The sequence below is a fragment of the Panthera pardus genome, unplaced genomic scaffold (assembly GCF_024362965.1).
Source record: "Panthera pardus isolate Hobbes unplaced genomic scaffold, ASM2436296v1 HiC_scaffold_5, whole genome shotgun sequence".
Classification (NCBI taxonomy): Eukaryota; Metazoa; Chordata; class Mammalia; order Carnivora; family Felidae; genus Panthera; species Panthera pardus.
The window spans coordinates 13,301,827-13,321,492 of record NW_026526980.1 but is presented as its reverse complement, the minus strand read 5'-3'; the positions used below and the strand labels follow the sequence as shown (position 1 = coordinate 13,321,492).

At 50.8% G+C, this 19,666-nt stretch overlaps 1 protein-coding gene and 1 non-coding gene across 8 annotated transcripts in view; both read right to left on the bottom strand.

Moving 5' to 3' along the window:
- The window catches only part of POLR3E (RNA polymerase III subunit E), a 33,708-nt gene extending 15,891 nt beyond the window's left edge, over nucleotides 1-17,817 (bottom strand). For 2 of the 7 annotated variants that reach the window (XM_053894362.1, XM_053894361.1), the window contains exons 1-8: nucleotides 17,682-17,817; nucleotides 11,699-11,772; nucleotides 10,328-10,378; nucleotides 7,887-7,964; nucleotides 7,041-7,156; nucleotides 6,563-6,645; nucleotides 1,009-1,116; nucleotides 614-663 (exon numbers count right to left, since the gene is read on the bottom strand). In XM_053894362.1, the coding sequence (XP_053750337.1) occupies nucleotides 614-663; nucleotides 1,009-1,116; nucleotides 6,563-6,645; nucleotides 7,041-7,156; nucleotides 7,887-7,964; nucleotides 10,328-10,378; nucleotides 11,699-11,734 (522 nt within the window). In that variant the 5' untranslated portion in view covers nucleotides 11,735-11,772; nucleotides 17,682-17,817. Of the gene's footprint in view, nucleotides 1-613; nucleotides 664-1,008; nucleotides 1,117-6,562; nucleotides 6,646-7,040; nucleotides 7,157-7,886; nucleotides 7,965-10,327; nucleotides 10,379-11,698; nucleotides 11,773-17,040; nucleotides 17,064-17,681 lie in introns of those variants that run through there. The other 5 variants (XM_053894357.1, XM_053894363.1, XM_053894359.1 and 2 more) reach the window with 4 other exon arrangements.
- A 193-nt stretch (nucleotides 17,818-18,010) lies between these two features.
- Nucleotides 18,011-18,092, bottom strand: TRNAL-AAG (transfer RNA leucine (anticodon AAG)). The gene has a single exon. It is a non-coding gene; the product is annotated as a tRNA-Leu (tRNA).
- Between the last annotated feature and the right edge of the window lie 1,574 nt (nucleotides 18,093-19,666).

Sequence of the window (19,666 nt, the reverse complement as noted above, 5' to 3'; positions counted from 1 at the left end):
CCCGCCCCCGGTTACATCAGTATCTGCCTGTCCTTCAAAGATGTGCAAATGCTTACAACTTTAGCCACATTTGTGTGTCATCCACATCAATATTTGTGCAGGACTCTTCTCTAAATGCTCATTTTAACCTAACTACGCTTACACAGAGGAAGCTTCAGAAGCCATAAATGGAAGGTCAATATTCTTCCAATAATGTTTGATATATGAATAAGAATTAAGAGAGAAATGTTGCATCTGCACACCCCTGAAAAGACAGAATTACACGGTTAATTAACGCGGCGTTTTCGCTCTACTAGGACCTGGGCTTCACGGCACAGGCTGAGGGCTCACTGAACCTTCTGGGCCCTGGGTCCCCAACTCTACAGAACCCCAGGGCTGCTATCCTGTTTACTGCTGGGATAAATCAGGCCAGGCAGAGACCAGCTTATCCCCCCCAAGTCACCAGCGAAAAGGCTCTGAAGGAAACACGGTTTCGGTATCTGTCTCCCCCCTGGAGCCCACGTTCCGCAGAGACCCTCCCGGCCCCCGCAGCCTCCGGGCAGCTGAGCTCCGAGGCCAGCCTGCCGCCTCTGCAGGCCGCACCCTCCCTCTTCTCGGGGCTAGAGCTACTCACCGTGATCTGCTTCACATCTTCTTCTGCCTCGTCCTGCGAGGAGTCTCCTGCTGTGAGAGAAAGCCAAGAGAACGCGGCCCCTACTTGCAGCCTCCGGTGGCGCCCCTACTCCCTGCTCTCAGCCCCACCGACACGGAAGGCCTCAGGCAGGGGTGTCAGTTCTCCTTCTGGACGGAGGCAGCTGCACAAGTCAGTGGTTCTCACCGGGGACAATTTTGCTCCCGCCCCAGGGACAAGTGGAAACACGGGAAGATGTTTTTGGCTGTTACAGTCGCGGAGGGGAGTGCTAGGGCATCCAGGGGGTAGAGGCAGCCGTGCTGCTCAGCGTCCTAGAAGCCAAACCCCTGGGCTAGTTTTTTCCACACTAACAGCAGGGCTGGGGGGCCAGAGCTCACCCTCATTGGCCGCCTCCCTCTCTCGGTGCTTGGCGTCTGCCTTATCCAGGTAGGAGAAGCTGGGCCGCAGCTGCAGGATGCCGTGTAAAGGAGTCAGGTGAAGCTCACCTGGCAGAAGGGGGGCATGGACGTGACTCTAGGAACCGGGGTCAGCCCACCGGCTTGGCTCACAGTAGTCCCGAAGGGCCCTGGACCCCTGCAAAGACCTTGACCCACTGCCAAACCACCTCCCACCTCTGCTCTGGCCCCTAGTCCCAGAGCTTTGGGACCACCAGGCCAGCGGCCACTCCCAGCACCCCCGGCCCTGCCAGATGCAGTAAACACACAACCGCACCAGGACGTGAATCCAGACTCTTCTGCTCGAAGTCACTTCTTTAAGCCTGCCTGCACACGGCCCTCTCCCCACAAGCATCCCACACCTTCCCAGCCCGTCCCCACTCCCTTCCCCCTGGCTGCTTGCTCTGGCCACACCGGGCAACTGCTCCACACCAAACACAGCCTGCTCTTTCCCGCCAGGTCTTCGCCGGACACCTTCAATGCCCACCCCCTGCTCCTCACGCACTCAGACTGCCTCCGCTCATCCTCCAACTCTGCTCATCAAAATCCCACCCGATCCGCACAGAAGTCAGCTACTGCAAATGTGGTTGGAGGAACGGCCCCTGGTGCGGCCAGCTGGAGGAGGGTCTACACAGTCTCGGACAAAGATCACTTGTGAATTAGACCAGTGCACCAGGAGGCAGTGCAAAGATAATCCACTTCTATCAAGTCAATGTGGGCTTGAAAGAGAAGACATCAGATGCTAAGGCTCTGGTAAGTGGCTCTGTGAAAGCTCTCTGGGCCCCAGAGGGAGCGGAGTGCTCGCGGTCAGGAGTAAACAAACAAACGATCCTACAAATACCGTATGATTTCACTCATATGTGGAATTTAAGAAACAAAGCAAATGAACAAGAATAAAGAAGAAACAAACCAGAGGGGGAAAAAAAAAGACGGGGCACCTGGGTGGCTCAGTCGGCTGAGCACCCAACTTTGGCTCAGGTCATGATCTTGCGGTTCGCGGGTTTGAGCCCCATGTTGGGCTCTGTGCTGACAGCTTGGAGCCTGGAGCCTGGAGCCTGCTTTGGATTCTGTGTCTCCCTCTCTCTGTGCCCCTATCCTGCTCATGTTCGGTCTCTGTCTCTCTCAAAAATAAATAAGAATGGTAAAAAATAGAAAAAAAAAAAAAAAAAAAAAGCAGAGACTGAACTACAGAGAACACTGGTGGTTACCAAAGGGGAGGTGGGGGGGATGGGTGAACTAGGGAAGGGATTAAGCGTACACTCATCGTGATGAGCAGCTAAGTCATGTATAAAATTGCTGAATCATTCTGTTGTACACCTGGCTCTAATAGGACACTGGACATTAATTGTACTGAAATGAAAAAAATAAAAAAAGAACCATCCTACCACCCTACATAGAATAATTTTCAGATGTTAAAAATTTTAGTATAAAATACTACAAATACTAGAAAAACATTTTTAGGAGAACCTCTTAAGATGGCAGAAAGCATCCTAAGAAACACCACAAGAGACACAGGAGGAAAAAGGACAGGTAAGTTTAGCTACAGAAAAACACAATCACGTTGGGAAGATGGCAAAGGTTCTAGAGATGGATGGTGGTGATGGTCGTATGCCAACACGAATGCCCTTAATGTCACTGGACTGTACACTTCAAAATGGTTAAAATGGTAGGGGCACCTGGGTGGCTGAGTCGGCTGAGCACCCAACTTTGGCTCAGGTCATGATCTCGCGGTTTGTGAGTTCGAGCCCAGCATCAGGCTGTCTGCTGTCAGCACAGAGCCTTCTTCGAATCCTCTCTCCCTCTTTGCCTCTCCCCAGCATGTGCTCTCTCTCAAAAATAACATTAAAAACAAAAAAATAAACATTTTAATAAACATTAAAAAATGATTAAAATGGTAAATTTTAGGTTATGTATATTTTGCCATAATAAGAATTAATTAAAAGAAAGAAATGAATGGTCCCAGCTGCAAGGGTGGGCTTTGAAGAACTATCTCCTTGGGGGCTCCTGAGTGGCTCATTTGGTTGAACATCCAACTTGGGCTCAGGTCATGATCTCATGATTCATGAGTTCAAGTCCTGTGTGGGGTTCTGTACTGACAGCTCAGAGCCTGGAGCCTGCTTCAGATTCTGTGTCTCCCTCTCTCTCTGTCCTCCCCTGCTCATGCTGTCTCTCTCTCTCTCTCTCAAAAATAAACAAACGTGCAGGGGCGCCTGAGTGGCTCAGTCAGTTGGGCATCTGCCTTCGGCTCAGGTCTCACGGTTCGTGGGTTCGAGCCCCACATGGGGCTCTGTGCTGACAGCCTGGAGCCTAGAGCCTGCTTCAGATTCTGTGTTTCCCTCTCTCTCTCTCTCTCTGCCCCTCCCTTGCTCATGCTCTCTCCCTCTTAAAAATAAACATTAAGACAATATAAATAAATAAATAAACATTTAAAAAATTTAAAAAAGAACTATGTCCTTAAGGGGCGCTTGGGTGGCTCAGTTGAGTTGGTTAAGTGTCCAACTTTCGGCTCAGGTCACGATCTCACAGTTGTAAGATCAAGCCTTGCATCGGGCTCTGGGCTGAGCATGGAGCCTGAATAAGATTTTCTCTCTCACTGGCACAAGAACAGACACTCAGATCAATGGAACAGAATAGAGAACCCAGAAATGGGCCAACAAATGTATGGCCAACTAATCTTTGACAAAGCAGGATAGAATACACAATGGAATAAAGACAGTCTCTTCAGCAAGTGGTGCTGGGAAAACTGGACAGCGACATGCAGAAGAATGAACCTGGACCACTTTCTTACACCAGACACAAAAATAAACTCAAAACGGATGAAAGACCTCAATGTAAGACAGGAAACCATCAAAATCCTCGAGGAGAAAGCAGGCAAAAAAGCCTCTGATCTTGGCCGCAACAACTTCTTACTCAACATGTCTCCAGAGGCAAGGGAAACAAAAGCCAAAATGAACTATTGGGACCTCATCAAAACAAAAAGCTTCTGCACAGCTGGGGCACCTGGGTGGCTCAGTCAGTTAGGCGTCTGACTGCGGCTCAGGTCATGATCTCACGGTTTGCGAGTTCAGGCCTCGCATCAGGCTCTGTGCTGACAGCTCAGAGCCTGGAGCCTGCTTTGGATTCTGGGTCTCCCTCTCTCTCTGCCTCTCCCCCGCTTGTGCTCTGTCTCTCTCTGTCTCCCTCAAAAATAAATAAAATGTAAAAAGCTCTGCACAGCGAAGGAAACAATCAGCAAAACTAAAAGGCAACCAACGGAATGGGAGAAGATACTTGCAAACGACATATCAGATAAAGGGTTAGTATCCAAAATCTATAAAGAACTTATCAAACTCAACACCCAAAAAACAAATATCCAGTGACGAAATGGGCAAAAGACATGAATAGACACTTCTCCAAAGAAGACATCCAGATGGCCAACTGACACATGAAAAAATGCTCAATATCACTCATTCGTTATCAGGGAGATACAAATCAAAACCACAATGAGATACCACCTCACACCTGTCAGAATGGCTAACAACAACTCAGGCAACAACGGATGTTGGCGAGGATGTGAAGAAAGAGGATCTCTTTTGCATTGTTGGTGGGAACACAAGCGGGTGCAGCCACTCTGGAAAACAGTATGGAGGTTCCTCAAAAAACTAAAAATAGAACTACCCTACGACCCCGCAATTGCACTACTAAGGCATTTATCCAAGGGATACAGGTGTGCTGTTTCCAAGGCATGCACCCCCATGCACCCCCATGTTTAAGCAGCACTATCAACAATAGCCAAAGTATGGAAAGAGCCCAAATGTCCTTGATGGATGAATGGATAAAGAAGATGTGGTATATATATACAATGGAGTATTACTCAGCAATCAAAAAAAATGACATCTTGCCATTTGCAACTATGTGGATGGAACTAGAGGGCATTATGCTAAGCAAAATTGGTCAGAAAAAGACAAATACATGACTTCACTCATGAGGACTTTAAGATACAAAACAGATGAACATGAGGGAAGGGCAGCAAAAATAACATAAAAACAGGCAGGGGGACAAAACAGAAGAGATTTAAATACGGAGAACAAACAGAGGGTTACGAGAGGGGTGTGGGAGGGGGGATGGGCTAAATGGGGAAGGGGCACTAAAGAATCTACTCCTGAAATCATTGTTGCATATATGTTAACTTGGATGTAAATTAAAAAATAAATTAAATAAAACCCCCCCCCAAAAAAAAAATTTCTCTCTTTCAGGGCGCCTGGGTGGCTCAGTTGGTTAAGCATCTGACTTCAGATCAGGTCGTGACCTCATGGCTCACGAGTATGAGCCTCACACCGTGGTGCAGAGCCTGCTTGGGATCCTCACTCTCTCCTCTCTCTCTGCCCCTCCCCCACTCATACTTTCTCTCTTTCAAAATAAATAAACTTTAACTAACAAACAAACAAGCAAACAAACAAGACTGTCTCTGTCTGACCCTCTCCGGCTCACACACATGCCCACTCTCTCCATAAAATAAATATTAAAAAAAAAAACAAACTATGTCCTTGAGACACAGGTTCAAAAAAGAAAAGTTGATACAACTTTTGAGTCTATTCTAGTTTGTTTCCTAAGTGTCCAAATTAGTTTTATTGCTTTATGAACTCTAAACACTTACACTACACCTTGTACTTTTTAAAGGCTTTATTAGACCATAACAATGGCATACAAAACCCACCCACTTAACGCATACAATTCAATGTATTTCATACATTCCTGGAGTTGTACAACCAGCACCACAATCAATCTAAGAACATCTTCATCTCCCAGAAGGAAAACCTGAACCCATCCTCAGCCACAACGCATTCTACGGGCAACCGCTCTCTGCTTTGTCTCTACTGACTTGCCTCTTATGGACACTTCACGTGAAGGGACTCATATATGTGGCCCTTTGTGACTGGCTTTTCTCACTGAGCATCGTGTTTTCAAGGCTCGGGCACGCTAGGGCTCCGAAGCACCAGTGTGCCATCTCTCACACAGCTGCAGGACACCGTTCTCCTGGCATCAGCTGACGGACTTCCGGATTGTTTCTGCCTTTTCACTATTATGAATGATGTTGCTATGAACATCCACGTACAAGTTTTCTGCGGACAGACATTGCATTTCTCTTGGATAGATGCGGTCTAGGAGTAACACTGCTCGTGCACAAGTACCTTATATTTAAAACCAAATGCTACCACCTATCTCAAAAGTTATGCTGTGCGTATGCCTGTGTCCCAGGAGGACAATGACCTTGGATGCCCCACCCCTATCAGGTCAGGCAGCATCAGGAGGCAGAAGTCCTCAGTGGTGGCCAACTCCAGCTCCCACGATCTGTCATTTCTACAACTTGCTGGCCCCTGCGGGTGTCCAGCTTTCGGGGAGCAACAAGCTGGGTACCAGGCTAAGGACAGCCTCCCCGTCCTGGCCCCCATCCTGCTTCTCTCCCACTCCAGAGACCTCGAGGAGCCACGGCGGCCCGGATGCTCAGTGCGGGTACCTTGCCTGTAGAGTGCAGCGGCGTAACGGGCCGTGTTACTGGTACTCTGGGAGGAGCAGAACGTCTGCTTGTCCATCAGCTTCCTGGGAGCAGAAGGAGAACAGAAGGGAGCAGAAGGAAGCTCTAGACCCAGGGCACGGCAGACAAAGCCCCTCTACCCCAGACGCTTTCTGAAAGCCAACACCAAGGAACAGGGACCGAGGCCCCAACTCAGCATATGGGAGCCTCAGCAGGGAAGCTGGGGATGAGGTTTGTGGCCCAAGGACAGGGGTGGGTACAAGCCCCACTCCCATCACGGGGCCTCTCCACAGAGAAGACATTTGCTGCAGGGCAGGGTTGGTCCAGGCCCAAGCATGTGAAGCTGGGACGCTGGTAGGGAGCCCAGGACAGGGGCACAAGGGCTCAGGCGATCCACAGGCCTTCAAAAGGCTCGTACTGGAGCACACCAAAGCCTGGAGACCGGGCCCAGCGAACTCACGAGGAGTATGTGCTGCTCTCATCTGCACAGGCGCCATCCACGTTGAGTGCGATCTGCTCCCCTTTGCTGCGGCAATAGTTGGGGTTCAGGGTGTCGATGGCCATCTCAAGCTCTACCTGTAGGCACCAAGCACCCCCACCAGATATGAGGAACACAAGAACATCCCCAACCTGCCCACAGCCACCTCCTGACCCCAGTCCCTGCCAGTCCCAGCCCTGCCCAGAAGCAAGCCCCCAGGCTTCAGTCTCCACTGAAGGCCATAAACCCAAATTCTGACAGAAAGGCCAGAGTGCTTTCTGGGGGGTGGGAGTCATGTAGTTTTGTTTGTCCTCCCCATTCTACCCTCCAAAATCTAAACTGGGTGCCAACAGTAAAAAACCAACAGATTTTTCTCATAAAAATTCTCATTTCCAATTTCTCTTAAAGAATCTGGGGGTGGGGGGCTGCAGCCACCCGCCAGACAGGGTAGGGCACACCTACAGTTCTCCTGGCCCCTAGCACCCCAGCCCTTCAAGGCACTGGATGATCCCCCTTATCAGGGCTGCTGCATGCTGGCCCCTGCCTTATCCTGTGAACATGAGCCCCCCCCCCCCCCCCCATTCCCAGTCCCTAACTCCTCTCAAGACTTCTTACTCCCTGGCCTCTCTGGAGCTGCCCACCCTCTTTCTTCCTGGAGACTTTCCTTCCTTGGTGGCTTTCTCAGCTCTGGAAGCGACTGGTTCTCCTCTGAACCCTCCAATCGCCCCTTTTGTGGGCTTCTAGTCCCCAGAGGGCCTGTCTGCCCTTCCATCAACCCGCACCCATAGCACCCCTCCCCTCCTCCACCTCCATCAGAGGGCAGCCCACCTTTTGCTGCTTGGGCTTGATCTTGGCCGAGAGGTGTGGAATGTCATCATAGGTCATCGAGGCTGGACGCACAGGGTACTGGAGAGGGAAAGGGAGCTGTCTGTCCACTCTGCCCAGCCCAGCCCAGCCCAGCGCTGGGCTCGAAGACTCCAACAAAGATTCAATGCCAAGCAGAGACCAGAGATCCCCACTGGGCCCTTCACACTGGCTCCACCCAGCTTCCTCCCAAAGCGCCATTTTCGTAGATCTCCGACCTCCGAGGGACAAGCCTAAGCACCAGGAGCCCCAACAGGCCCCGGTGCACAGTGCCCTGCAGGTTCTGTCTGGTAAAGCCACAGGATACTGCCGTGAAGGCAAGAGTAAGGGTCCGCGGTCTAGCTGCCAATTTACAGGCCATCCAGGTGGAGAAGGACAAGGCAAAGGAGACCACGGGAAGCACAGAGGAAGACCTGGCCAGCGACATGCCGTGGGCTGCTCAAGAGGGAATTCGCTACCCCATTCTCTCTCTCCGGCACCCTGTGAACTTTTCTGTAATAAAAAGCTGCTGATGACTGGCTCAGAGAGCCCCTTCTGGGCCCCAGTGTCACCATGTGTGAAGTTATTTTATGTCACTCTTTAATATACTGTTCTCAAGTCCCTTCTTTGCTCTGCACACACTGGGGTCACCTTCCCACACCCATCCTCACAGGGGCACCTTTCCTTTCCTTTCTCCTGCACCGAACGGACGCTACAGGATGGGCAGATGAGTCACGGCTTGAAGCGCCCTCATGCCCGAACCAGGCCACCTCTGGAAGGGGCCTGCTGGGGGCGGGGCAGCGTGTAAAGTGAGCCCTCTGCGTGGGGGCCGCTGCAGATCTGCTGTGTTCCGGCCCAAGGAAATGGTTATTTCCTAAAAGCTCAAACAACACACTGACTCCTCCCTGATTCCTGGGCAGGAACTTAGGGCCGCAGTAGGACAAATAGCTTGCAGCCCAGCTGGCCTGGACTGAGCCCTTGAAAAAGGCCCCGGCTGGGACAGGCTGGCCCACAACAGCCTGGGAGGCCCCTAGTCGGCCGAGGTTCAGGGCGGCCCTGTACCCTCCTGATCTCGGGCTGGGACGGGTGGTGGTGGACGGCACAGGTTTGAGAGAATCAGGCCCCGGTTCCGCTCCCAACTCTGCCTCTGGCCGCCTGTGCGCTTGGGCCGGCTCCTCACTTCACAGGGTGTCCTCACCTCACAGGGCTGCTTGGGGCAGGGAAGGAGGCTGACAGGGGTGGCCACTAGCCCAGGGCCTGGCACACTGAGAACACATATGGGGTCACTGTCACCACTGCCAGTTCCCCCATCATTTTGCGGCCAATCAAGGAAACCGGTTCAGAAGGTCTGAAGGACAGGCCCCCAGCCACATGGCCTGCAAAGGCAGACCCTGCAGGGGTGGTGAGGAAGGACGCTGGGCCCCTTCCCAGCTCACACTTGGGGCACCACCATCGCCGCCCTGCCCTGGGCCCCTTGCAAGTTACTAGCCTCGCTGTGCCTTACCTTCTCAGAGGCGGCAGGAGACAAAATACTTAAAACCATACTTATTGTTGGAAATGTAAACTGGTACAAAGCAGTCTGTCCATTACTCTAAACATTAAACACAGAGTATCCAGTGGACCCAGCAATTCGGCTCCTAGGGATATGCCCAAGAGAAATGAAAATACCTGTCCACATAAAAACCTGTACGGGGGCATTCACAGCAGCACCGTTCTTAATGGGCCCAAAGTGGAAACAACCCAAACACCCATCAGTGAATGGATAAACGAAATGTGGTGTATATATCCACACAATGGAGTACTATTCATCCATAAAGAGGAATGAAGCACTGATACATGCTATGAGTAAACCTTGAGAACATGATGCTAAGTAAAAAAAGCCCATATGACATGATTCAGTATGTACGAAACATCCAGAACAGGCAAATCCAGCGAGAAAACAGGTTAGTGGTTGCCTAGGGATGTAGGCAGGAAGGGAGACAGGGGACAAAACTGTCCTAAAATAGACTGTGGTGCTGAGGTCCGTGTTGGGCAGTGTTTCGAGCACTTTAGTGTGGATGCACCCCACCCCAAAGGGGACCCTACAGGGCAGGTATAGTGTTACCGCCACCATTTTGCAAACGGGGAAACGGAGGCACAGAGTGCTTAAGGGCCTGGCTCGAGGGCTCACAGCTAAGTCACGATGGAGCTGGGCCTCAATGCAGCTGCCTGTCCCCAGAGCCCAAGCTTTAACCACTACACTGTTCTCCCTCTCACAGCTGCCTTGGTTTTCCCATCTTCAAAATGAGAGACTATTAACCTGCCCGCCCACAAAGGCCAAGAAAACCACCTTATCGCACACTCTGTGCCCAGAACACCTAGCAAGGCTGAGGTTCCCCCCACTCCAACCCTCGAAGTTTCCCTTCACCCTCAGGTCTCATCATTACCTGAAACAGATAGAGCTTCTCCGCCAGACTTTTGGCCAAGTACACATCGATCTGGGAACAAGGGAAGAAGACTTAAGCAGGAGACAGAACCAGTGCCTGGCTTGCCCCGGCATCCCCCGCTCCTCAGATTTCAGGAAGGGATAGTGGCTCCTAGAGGCAGTTTGGGGGAGGAGGGAACAGCTCAGCTACTGCTAGAAACAAAGGGGATGAAGTCTCCAGCCTCCCTCCCTACAGCTCCCAGGGAGACCGGAACAAGAGTTGCTGGCCCCCTCCCAGGGCCACTATTACTCAATAAAAACGTACCTTCCCCAGGGGCGCTCAGATCAGGATGCATCCCGAACCAGGTCAAATGCTTTTCTGATGAGGCTGGGGCAGAGAACAGCCTACCCACTTGGCTGCACTTCCTCCCCTGCCCTCCACCACCTACCCTGGACCACCTGTCACACCCCTCTTAGGGAGGTCCTCGAGCCGCTCCAAGAATGATCTGGCCAAACTTGCTTTCTTCTCAACACTGACCACTCTGCCCCACCGAGCAGTGGTTTTACCTCCCTGCTTGCCGGCTCTTCGTATGAACCATGTTTTCTCCCACCACCAGGCCCAAAGGAGGAGTGAAGGGCATCGGCGCAAGGGAGGCCTGTGTGAAGGGCATTCTAGGCGGAGGGAACAGCATGTGCAAAGGCCCACCTGGAGGCACTAGGATGTGTCCTGATCCGGCCGCCTCTGGAACCTACCTTCCCACCACCTACATCTTGAGACTCCTTCCTTTCAGTGTTGCCCACAGATCCTAGGTTTCCTGAGGGCAAGACAGTGCCTCCCTCACTGCTGTCATAGCCCCCGCCCCACATACAATGGATCCAGTGAACACTGTTGAATGACTTCTTGGTGGGCCCAGGAAGGGGGAATTGTCAAACCCATTCACACATTCAACAAATAGCCACTGAGTTTCTAAGTGACAGGCACTGAACTTGGCTTTGCTGATACAATGGTGAAAGAACAGAAGCCCTCCCTGGTGAAGCCTACATTCTAGCGGAAGGAGATTTATGTCCAGGGGATGGTGAGTATTATAACCAAGCACATGGCACGGCCATGGTCAGGGGTCTGGTGGGGGCAGGGAAGGCATACAGGAGAAAGCGACACAAAGCCGGCGGGGTGTGTCAGGGAATTCTCTTTGACAAGGAGATGCCAGATCAGAGACTGGGAGGAAGTGAAGGGTTCAGCCAGGCAGGTATCTGGAGGAAGAGGGAATAGCCTGGCTTAGGGGTCCCTGGGATGCCAACAGATGCCAGGCCAGCCTGAGGACAGATGGAAGGGGACTCATCCCTGGGCACTTCTCCCTGGTGGCCCTGGCAGAAGGTGGGAAGCAGCAGTTACCTCCTGTACGACTGGGTCATCCTCTTCATTGGCCATACTAGGGGGGGGCCAGCCGCACGATCCTCAGACTCAACCTGCAAGGGAGAGCAAGAGGCCTGAGTCAGTCGTTCAGCCAACACTCAGGGTTGCCCATGCCGCAACAGGCCCTGCTCTGGGAAGGAAGAGCCTGAGACACAGCAAGTGACCCTCTTTCAACATCTTTTCTGGAGTCAACAATGGACGGCCAACGCAAACAAAAAGAGAAACCACTAAACCCAAGGTGCAAACAGGTGGACCCAAGGCAGCACACGTCGTCTGCACCCACAGGGAAGAATAAATGACCAGTTTTAAGGGGTTTTTGACCACTCCCAAAGTAGAGTTCACTGCCAGGCAGGAAGATGGAGGTTGGCTGGTCTACAGCCATGATGAAAACACTCGAGCACTAGTTTGGGGCCACGAGGAAGCATTAAGGATGAGTCTGACGTCCAACAGGAAGAGCAGGCAGTCCCAAGGCTTTCCAGAATGACTCTGAGTCTGATATTTGACTTTTAAGTGAACTTTAAGCCTAACCCCGCGTGAGATGATTCTCCCGTTTTGTGTGACACAAAATGACTCTCTTCACACACTTTAATGTATTCAACACAACAACCCCACAAAAAAGATGGCTTGACTGTCCGCATTTTCTATTGGGAAACTGGAACTCAGGGACGCTTTGCGTTATTAGCCAAGCCACAGAAGAAGATGCACTGGACTTCAAAGCCAGGCCATGTGACTCCAGGTAACAACTACAGGTAGGGGAGCTCACTCAGAGGGAAGGGAAGGGCCTTCCTGCCGGGGAGAAGGGGGGGGGGGGGGTGGCATTTGGGCTGCGCCCTGAAGGATAGAAGGATTTGGAGGAGGGATTCCAGGTGACCGGAATCACCTCAAGCAACTGGAGAGGAAAGGCTGTAGGTCTCCACAGCAGAGGGGGAGTAATTTGGCTGGGCTAACCCTTCATATTCCCACGTGGGTCCCTTCAGAATCCCAGCAGCCCCCAGCCCCCTAGTTCTGGGTAAGACCATCACCATTTTTGTCTCATCTACTTAACTGAGCTAGTCAATATTTAAAAGGGCATCAGGGAGCCTGGGTGGCTCAGTTGGTTAAGCGTCCAAGTCTTGATTTCGGCTCAGGTCATGATCTCCCAGTTTGTGAGTTCGAGACCTGAGTCACATGGAGCCTGCTTGGGATTCTCTCTGCCCTTCCTGCACTTGCTCTCACCTGCTCTCTCTCTCTCAAAATAAACTTAAAAGGGCGTAATACCTTCACCAGGAGTGGGATTCAATGGCTGAGCTGCACCACCTGAAATCATCTCATGCATTCCAGATACACGTTCTAAACTCAGCCTGCTCGGCACCAACACCAGCCCCATCCCTGAGGCCTCTGTTCCCATCACCCCACACCAACAACTCCGGTCAGCTCTACCTTTAAGGTAGGTCTGGGGTCTGGGCACCCCCACTGCTACCTCCCCAGTCCAGACAGCTCCAACGTCTGCTTGCATGACAGCAATGGCCTAAATAAATGCTCTCCCTGCCCCACCTGAGACGCTATGATCTCTGCCCATCTCCACAGCCAGTGCCAGTGACCCTTCTGAAAGTCATGTCGCAGCCTGTCACGCCTCTGCCTTGAAGGCCTCCTGTCCCACTCAGGGCAGAAGCTCAAGTCTTTATGACGCACCTGTTGACACCACGGCCCCTTTCCCTCTCAGACCTAGCCTCCCCCGGGCTCCCTTCCTCCCTCTTCCCCAACCTCAGGCCTTGGGAACAATTCTACCCTGGGAGCCTCATGGCTCCCTCCCTCACCTCTTCCAGGTTTTTGCTCAAATGTCACCTCACCACCGAGACTTTCTCTGTCCACCCTATCCAAAATTGCAACACCCCCCTCCAACTCCCGTCCCTGCTCTGATGCACACATCGCCACCTGACAGTTTATAGCTCTGTATATATCACCTGTCCCCACCCCCACTGCCACTAGGCCACAAATTACACGAAGGCAGAGGCTCTGCTCTACTCTGTCCCTTGCTGTATCCCCCTGAGCCCACAGCAGGCACTCCCTACATACCTGCTTTCTGAATAAACGAACCACAGGAAGGCTACTTAATGGGGAGCTACCACAGGTTTCTGAGTGGAGGAAGACTCGAGGAGGCAAGAAGCAGGCCAGGGGAAGCCGGCTACCTCAACAGTTCTGGCTGGAGGCCTAGACGTAAACCAGAAGCCCCAAACCGACAGTTTTAGGTGCCCGCTCCTGCCCATCTGCGCTGGTTGCCAAGTGCCGCCGATGTATGTCAAGCACCTCGCTCCTCTGAGCTGGTTCTGTGGACAACAGAGACTGCGAACTTCCACCCGAGTGGAACGGGTCACACGTACAAGAGGCGTAGCCTGGGAGGTTCCCCTGACGTAATCATTCCTGAGAAACCGGCTTTCTCGGCTGTTGCTGGGCTCCCTAGCTGTGCTCTGCTGGCCTCTCCCCTGGTCCCTGGGGAGCTCAGGGAGGCGGACCGACCTGGAGCTGGCGCTCCTCCCCCCTCCCACGGTACAGTGACCAGGGCCACACAGGGTTCTCACTTCCTTTCAGCCTCCCAGCCAACAGCATCCAACGCGGTGGCTTTCCAAGTTTTCAGCCTAAAACCTCTAGTAAGAAATCCATTTCATATACAGGACCCAGAACATACACAAAATTACGTAACTAAACCAAGGCTTCACACAGCCATAACTGCCCCTACTATATGTGGGGCAGTGGTGTTTTCTACCCTCGCCCATTAAAATTAAACATACTGGTAACAATCCTCTAAGGCGATTTTACATCCCCCTAATAAATTTTTTTTTTTTAAGTAATCTCTATGCCCAACATGGGGCTCCAACTCACCACGAAGAGATCAAAAGCCACATGCTCCACAGACTGAGCCAGCCAGGCGCCATTTACTAATAAATCTTGATCCACGATTTTAAAAGTACCCCTTCTGGGGTGCGTGGCTGGCTCAATTCAGTAAGCATCCCACTTTTGGTTTCGGCTCAGGGCATGATCTCACGGTTCGTAGGTTCGAGCCCTGACCCTGTGGAGCCTGCTTAGGATTCTCTCTCTCCTTCTCTCTCTGCCCCTCCCCGGCTTGTGTTCTCGTTCGTTCGTTCTCTCTCTCTCTCTTTTGATAAAGTTAAAAGAAAGAAAGAAAGAAAGAAAGAAAGAAAGAAAGAAAGAAAGAAAGAGTACCCCTTCAACAACAGAGTTGTCCCTGCAGAAAAGTAAAGCACATCATTCTCCTGCTCAAAACGCTTCAACTGCCACATAGAATAAAATCTAAATTCCCTTCCATGGCCCCAAGGCCCTATATGATCTTGGCCTTGCCTTTCTCTCACTAGCTACGTGGCCAGGTAGCCACTTGCTGGGCCTCCGAGAGGCCAGGCCCCAGCCTGTCTCAGGACCTTTGCATGCCACCAATTTTCCCCAGGTGTTTTCAAAGCTGGATCTTTTTCATTAGGTATCACTGCCACCCAACCCCCTTCCAGGAGGAGAGGTTCCTTGACCACCCATCTTAAAGAGCTCCTCCACCAACTGGTTCCCAGTCACCACCACCTCCATTTTATTCCCTTCATGGTGCTTATCACAGTCTGCAACTACCTATCCTACCTGCTTATGTGTTGTCCACCTTCTGCACTAGAACAGAAGCTCCACGTGGCTCTCTCAGCGCTTCAATTACCTCAACCATAAAGTGGAGATGATTATACGTACTTCATCAAGTTGTTATAAGGATTATTATCTTTTTTTTTTTTTAATTTTATTTATTTTGAGAGAGAGAGAGAGAGAGAGAGAGAGATTCCCAAGCAGGCTAGCAGACTCCGCACCTTCAGCGCAGAGCCTGATGCGGGGCCGATCCTACCAACCACGAGATCATGACCCGAGCAGAAATCAAGAGTTGGACACTTAACCAAATGAGCCACCCAGGCACCCCAGTGTTAGTCTTTTTAAAATTCACGCTGTTCTCCCAGTGCCTAGAACAGTGCCTGGCATGAAGTAGACACTCAATACAGTACAAAGAATAATTAAATAAACGAGTACGTGAAATCAGGTGGTTACAGACCCTTAACCCAGTAAGCCTGACTCAGGCCCAACCAGAGACTGGTGGCCTCACAGTGTGGGCCTCATGGGTACTTGAGAACAGACAGAGGCTATGGCCCAGGCAGAAGCAGGCTTCCCAGCCACAAGTCAAGCTTCCCCAACTGTAGTGACTACCAATGACCACCCTGGCCTCAACCGGGCATCTTGCAGCCATAATGGTGTTCTGGGGGTGGCTCCATGGCCTTGGGCACACAAAATTTCTCCCAACAGGGAGCTGCCAACAAATGTAAAGGGGACAAGGGTAGCAGGTGGAGCCAAGGGAAATACCTAAATGCCACACCTGGGTGTATCCCTGTGTGCCTAGGAATCTAACCTGTCATCCAATTGTAAATGCACAGGCAATTTCAAAGACTCTCCAGCTACTGGGGGGAGAGGACAAAATACGACACAGTTAAGAGGAGAGTGCCCCAAGGCAAAGGGTCTCAAGGCCAGGATTCTAACTGCCTCTGTGCCTCCAGGGCAAGGCATCTCCCCTCTCTGGGCCACCTCTGTTAAAGAGTTAGCCTTGAGAAAAAGAACTAATTAGCCCTTAATTGAGCATCAGACCCTTCTCTAAAGACTTCACACACATTCTCATCTTCTCAATAGTCCTTTAAGTCAAGATTCATCATTCCCAATTAAGAAATGAGGAAACGAAGATTCAGAGAGTATAAGTAATTCGTCCAAGGTCACAGTGCTGGAGGAAAGCAGAACCAGAGCAGAAACCTGGGTCCGGCTGATGTCAATGATCCCTTTCTTAACCACTATGCTGCACACCTTTCAAGTAAAAGGCAGTATGGTATAGTGGGTAAGAGCCTGGACTCTCAGAGCACAACTACCCCGGTTCAAATCCCACCTCAACTACTTCCCAGCCATGGCCCACCTGGGATTGCTTAATCTTGAAAAGTCTCGCTATTTTCATCCCTAAAATGGGGATAATGAAAGTACAGATCCCCCCCAGGACTACAGTGAGGGTTAAAAAAGGTAATAAATGTAACCCGCAGGGAACTTTGTTATTACTCGGCAACATGTTTTCTTCCAACGTAGGATATAACGCCGCCACACATCAAACGCAGCGAGCTGGGGCTTCTCGCGCCTTACCCTATTTAGCCCTCATCAACAGCCCTACGAGGTAGGAAATTTTATTATCCCCATTTTACAGACGAAGAAACTGTGGCGACTGCTAAGATCTCCTCTATCACCCAACGATTCTAAAGCTAATATAACTGAACGACCTTGTTTATGTACTGGTTTACTTGACGTGCTTGCTGACACCTCCTCCGACCAAATGGTCAGGGCCGTATCCGCCGCACGTTGCTGGCTCTCAGTTAACGCTGAATGGTGGCCTGAATAGATGAATGAAGAATGCCGGGCCTTGCCGGGCGGAGGCTGATCTGGTTCAGCGGCGAGAAAGGGGCCCGGGCAGGCTTTGGGTACCCTCCCCCTGCCCAGCGGGGCGGGTCTCCGGCCCCGGGCCACACTGTCCAATGGGCTTCGCCTCCCTCACGGGTGGTCAGACCCCGTCCCTGACCATCCGCACGAGTAGCCGCGCTGGCGGGACACCGGCTGCCTTCGGACAGGTGCTCCCGTAGGGATGCCCGCCTGGGCCGGGCGGGGCAAGGTGGCTAGACCCTGAGTCACCGCCGGCAGCCTCGCCCGCGGCGTCCTCGACTACCGGGCAGGACCGAGGTCTGAGGCCGCGGCCGGCCCGGATCAACGGAGGTCAGCCGTCCATCCTTCCCGCCCTAGTCCTGAGAGGCCCCCAGCCCCTGGGCTCGGCGCGGGCCTCCCGGCCTACTCGGCAGCCCAGCCCAGGCCCACCTCGCGAGTGCGGCCCGGCTCAAGCACGGGCGTGCGCTGCCTGCTCAGCACTCACCTCTCCGCGGGGGCCGCGCGCGGGCGGCGGCAACGGCCCAGGTACCCGCGGGCTGCAGAGGCGGCGGCGGCCCTGCTCTTCTCTTAGGCAGCGGCCATGTTGCTGGTGGAGAAACTCCAGCGGACACGTGGGGGGAGCGGGGCCGGGCCTAGCGCTTCCTTTTACCCACAATGCCCCGCCCCGGCGCGCGTGGCCCCGCCCCCTCCGCCTCTCCATTCATGCAGGCCGTCTGCCAGGTCTGGCAGCAGGGGGTGCTGATGAGCCAACAAAAACAGCAGATACAGAGCCCGGCAGGAAGGCGGTAGGGACAAAAAGGGAAAAAGCAGTGCTGGCAGCGGTGGGATTCGAACCCACGCCCCCGAAGAGACTGGAGCCTTAATCCAGCGCCTTAGACCGCTCGGCCACGCTACCCAGTTGTGGCAATGGCGTTCCGAGAAACTACTTAATACTTTTAGAAGCAAATTTTACTGGCATGTTTTGTATTTCAATTTATTCCGGTAGAGCTATTTCAAACATATCAAGCATTTAAAAGAAAATATTTGCTCCAATATTTAGACCCAGATTTGTTTCAAATAGATTTTAGAGTAAAAAGCAGTTTAAGAATCCGTGTTCTTAGTCGGCTGTTTAACCTGGTGACCTCAGGCGGAGCCACGTATCACCGGAAGAAATGGTGGATTCGCCAGTAACTCGCCCCAGGGGGCTCGGAAGGCTAAACCAGGCGAGCTGGCTTAGGCAGTTTTCTCGGAAAAGTTGTGTGTTTTAATTGTTAGTTACTCAACTAGTAAGTGAAGTATTGCAAAATATGAGAACTATGCAGATAAGGTACAAATGCTCTTTGACCTTTGACCCTCCTCCTAAGTCTCATCCACAGAAATGACTATTGTTCTCAACTTACTATGTGTCTTTCTGGACTTTTTGCTGTGAATTTATGTGGAGATAGATAGATAGATAGATATAGATATGTGGATATATATATACATATATATATATATATCCATAGGAAATTGATGTTTTGTGTGTGTGTGTGTGTGTATGGGTTTTTACATAAATATCATCATACTATTACTATTGATATGCTACCGTTTTTCCACCCAAATATACTTTAAAAATATCTATCCATATTGATGTAAATAGATATTTAAAAATACAGAAAAAGTTCAAAGAAAAAATAATTATCCACATTCCCACCCACCTAATATTGTGGCATTTCACTTCCAATTCTTTTCCTATGTATATACTTTTTATTAAAAGGTACACAGGAAATGGCATGAATATGCTATCCTTTAAAAACTCCAGCTAAAATATACTAGACAATTAAAAAATTAAAAAAATAGAAATATACTAGACAATTACAAATTAAAAATAAAGCCTCCTTCCCAAACATCCTCTCTTGGCTATAACTATTATTATGATTTGATGTGTATTCAATCCATTTCTTATAATTTCATAACTATGTCTATGCCTACATAGATATTTGTGTGTGTATATATCTATGTATGAATCTATATTAATACCTATAGATATAATATAGATATTTGTATGTATGTATACACATATATATACACACTCATGGAAAATATATAGAGTCAATATATTGAATGGTCTTCTGTATGTTTTTCATTTACATAAATTTTATTATGCCAAGATCATTCTGCAACTTGCTTTTCTACTCCAACATTATGAGGTCTATCACCATGCATGTAGATTTAATTTATTCCATGATGTGAATATGGACATATAGGTTGTTTATACTACATTGTTATATTCAAGTTTCTGGTTAATAAACAGTTGGCACATACCCTAACATTTGGGCATTCGATATTTCTCCTTCTCTTCAATTCTTCCTCAACCCACTTTTTTTCCCCACCTACCTTTAACATAAATATTGATAGGCAAACATTTCATTGCATGAGGAGAGTTTGCTGCTTTTAAAGGAATCCTTAAAAAATACAGAAGCAGCCAGCCGTCTGTTGAGGACACAGGGG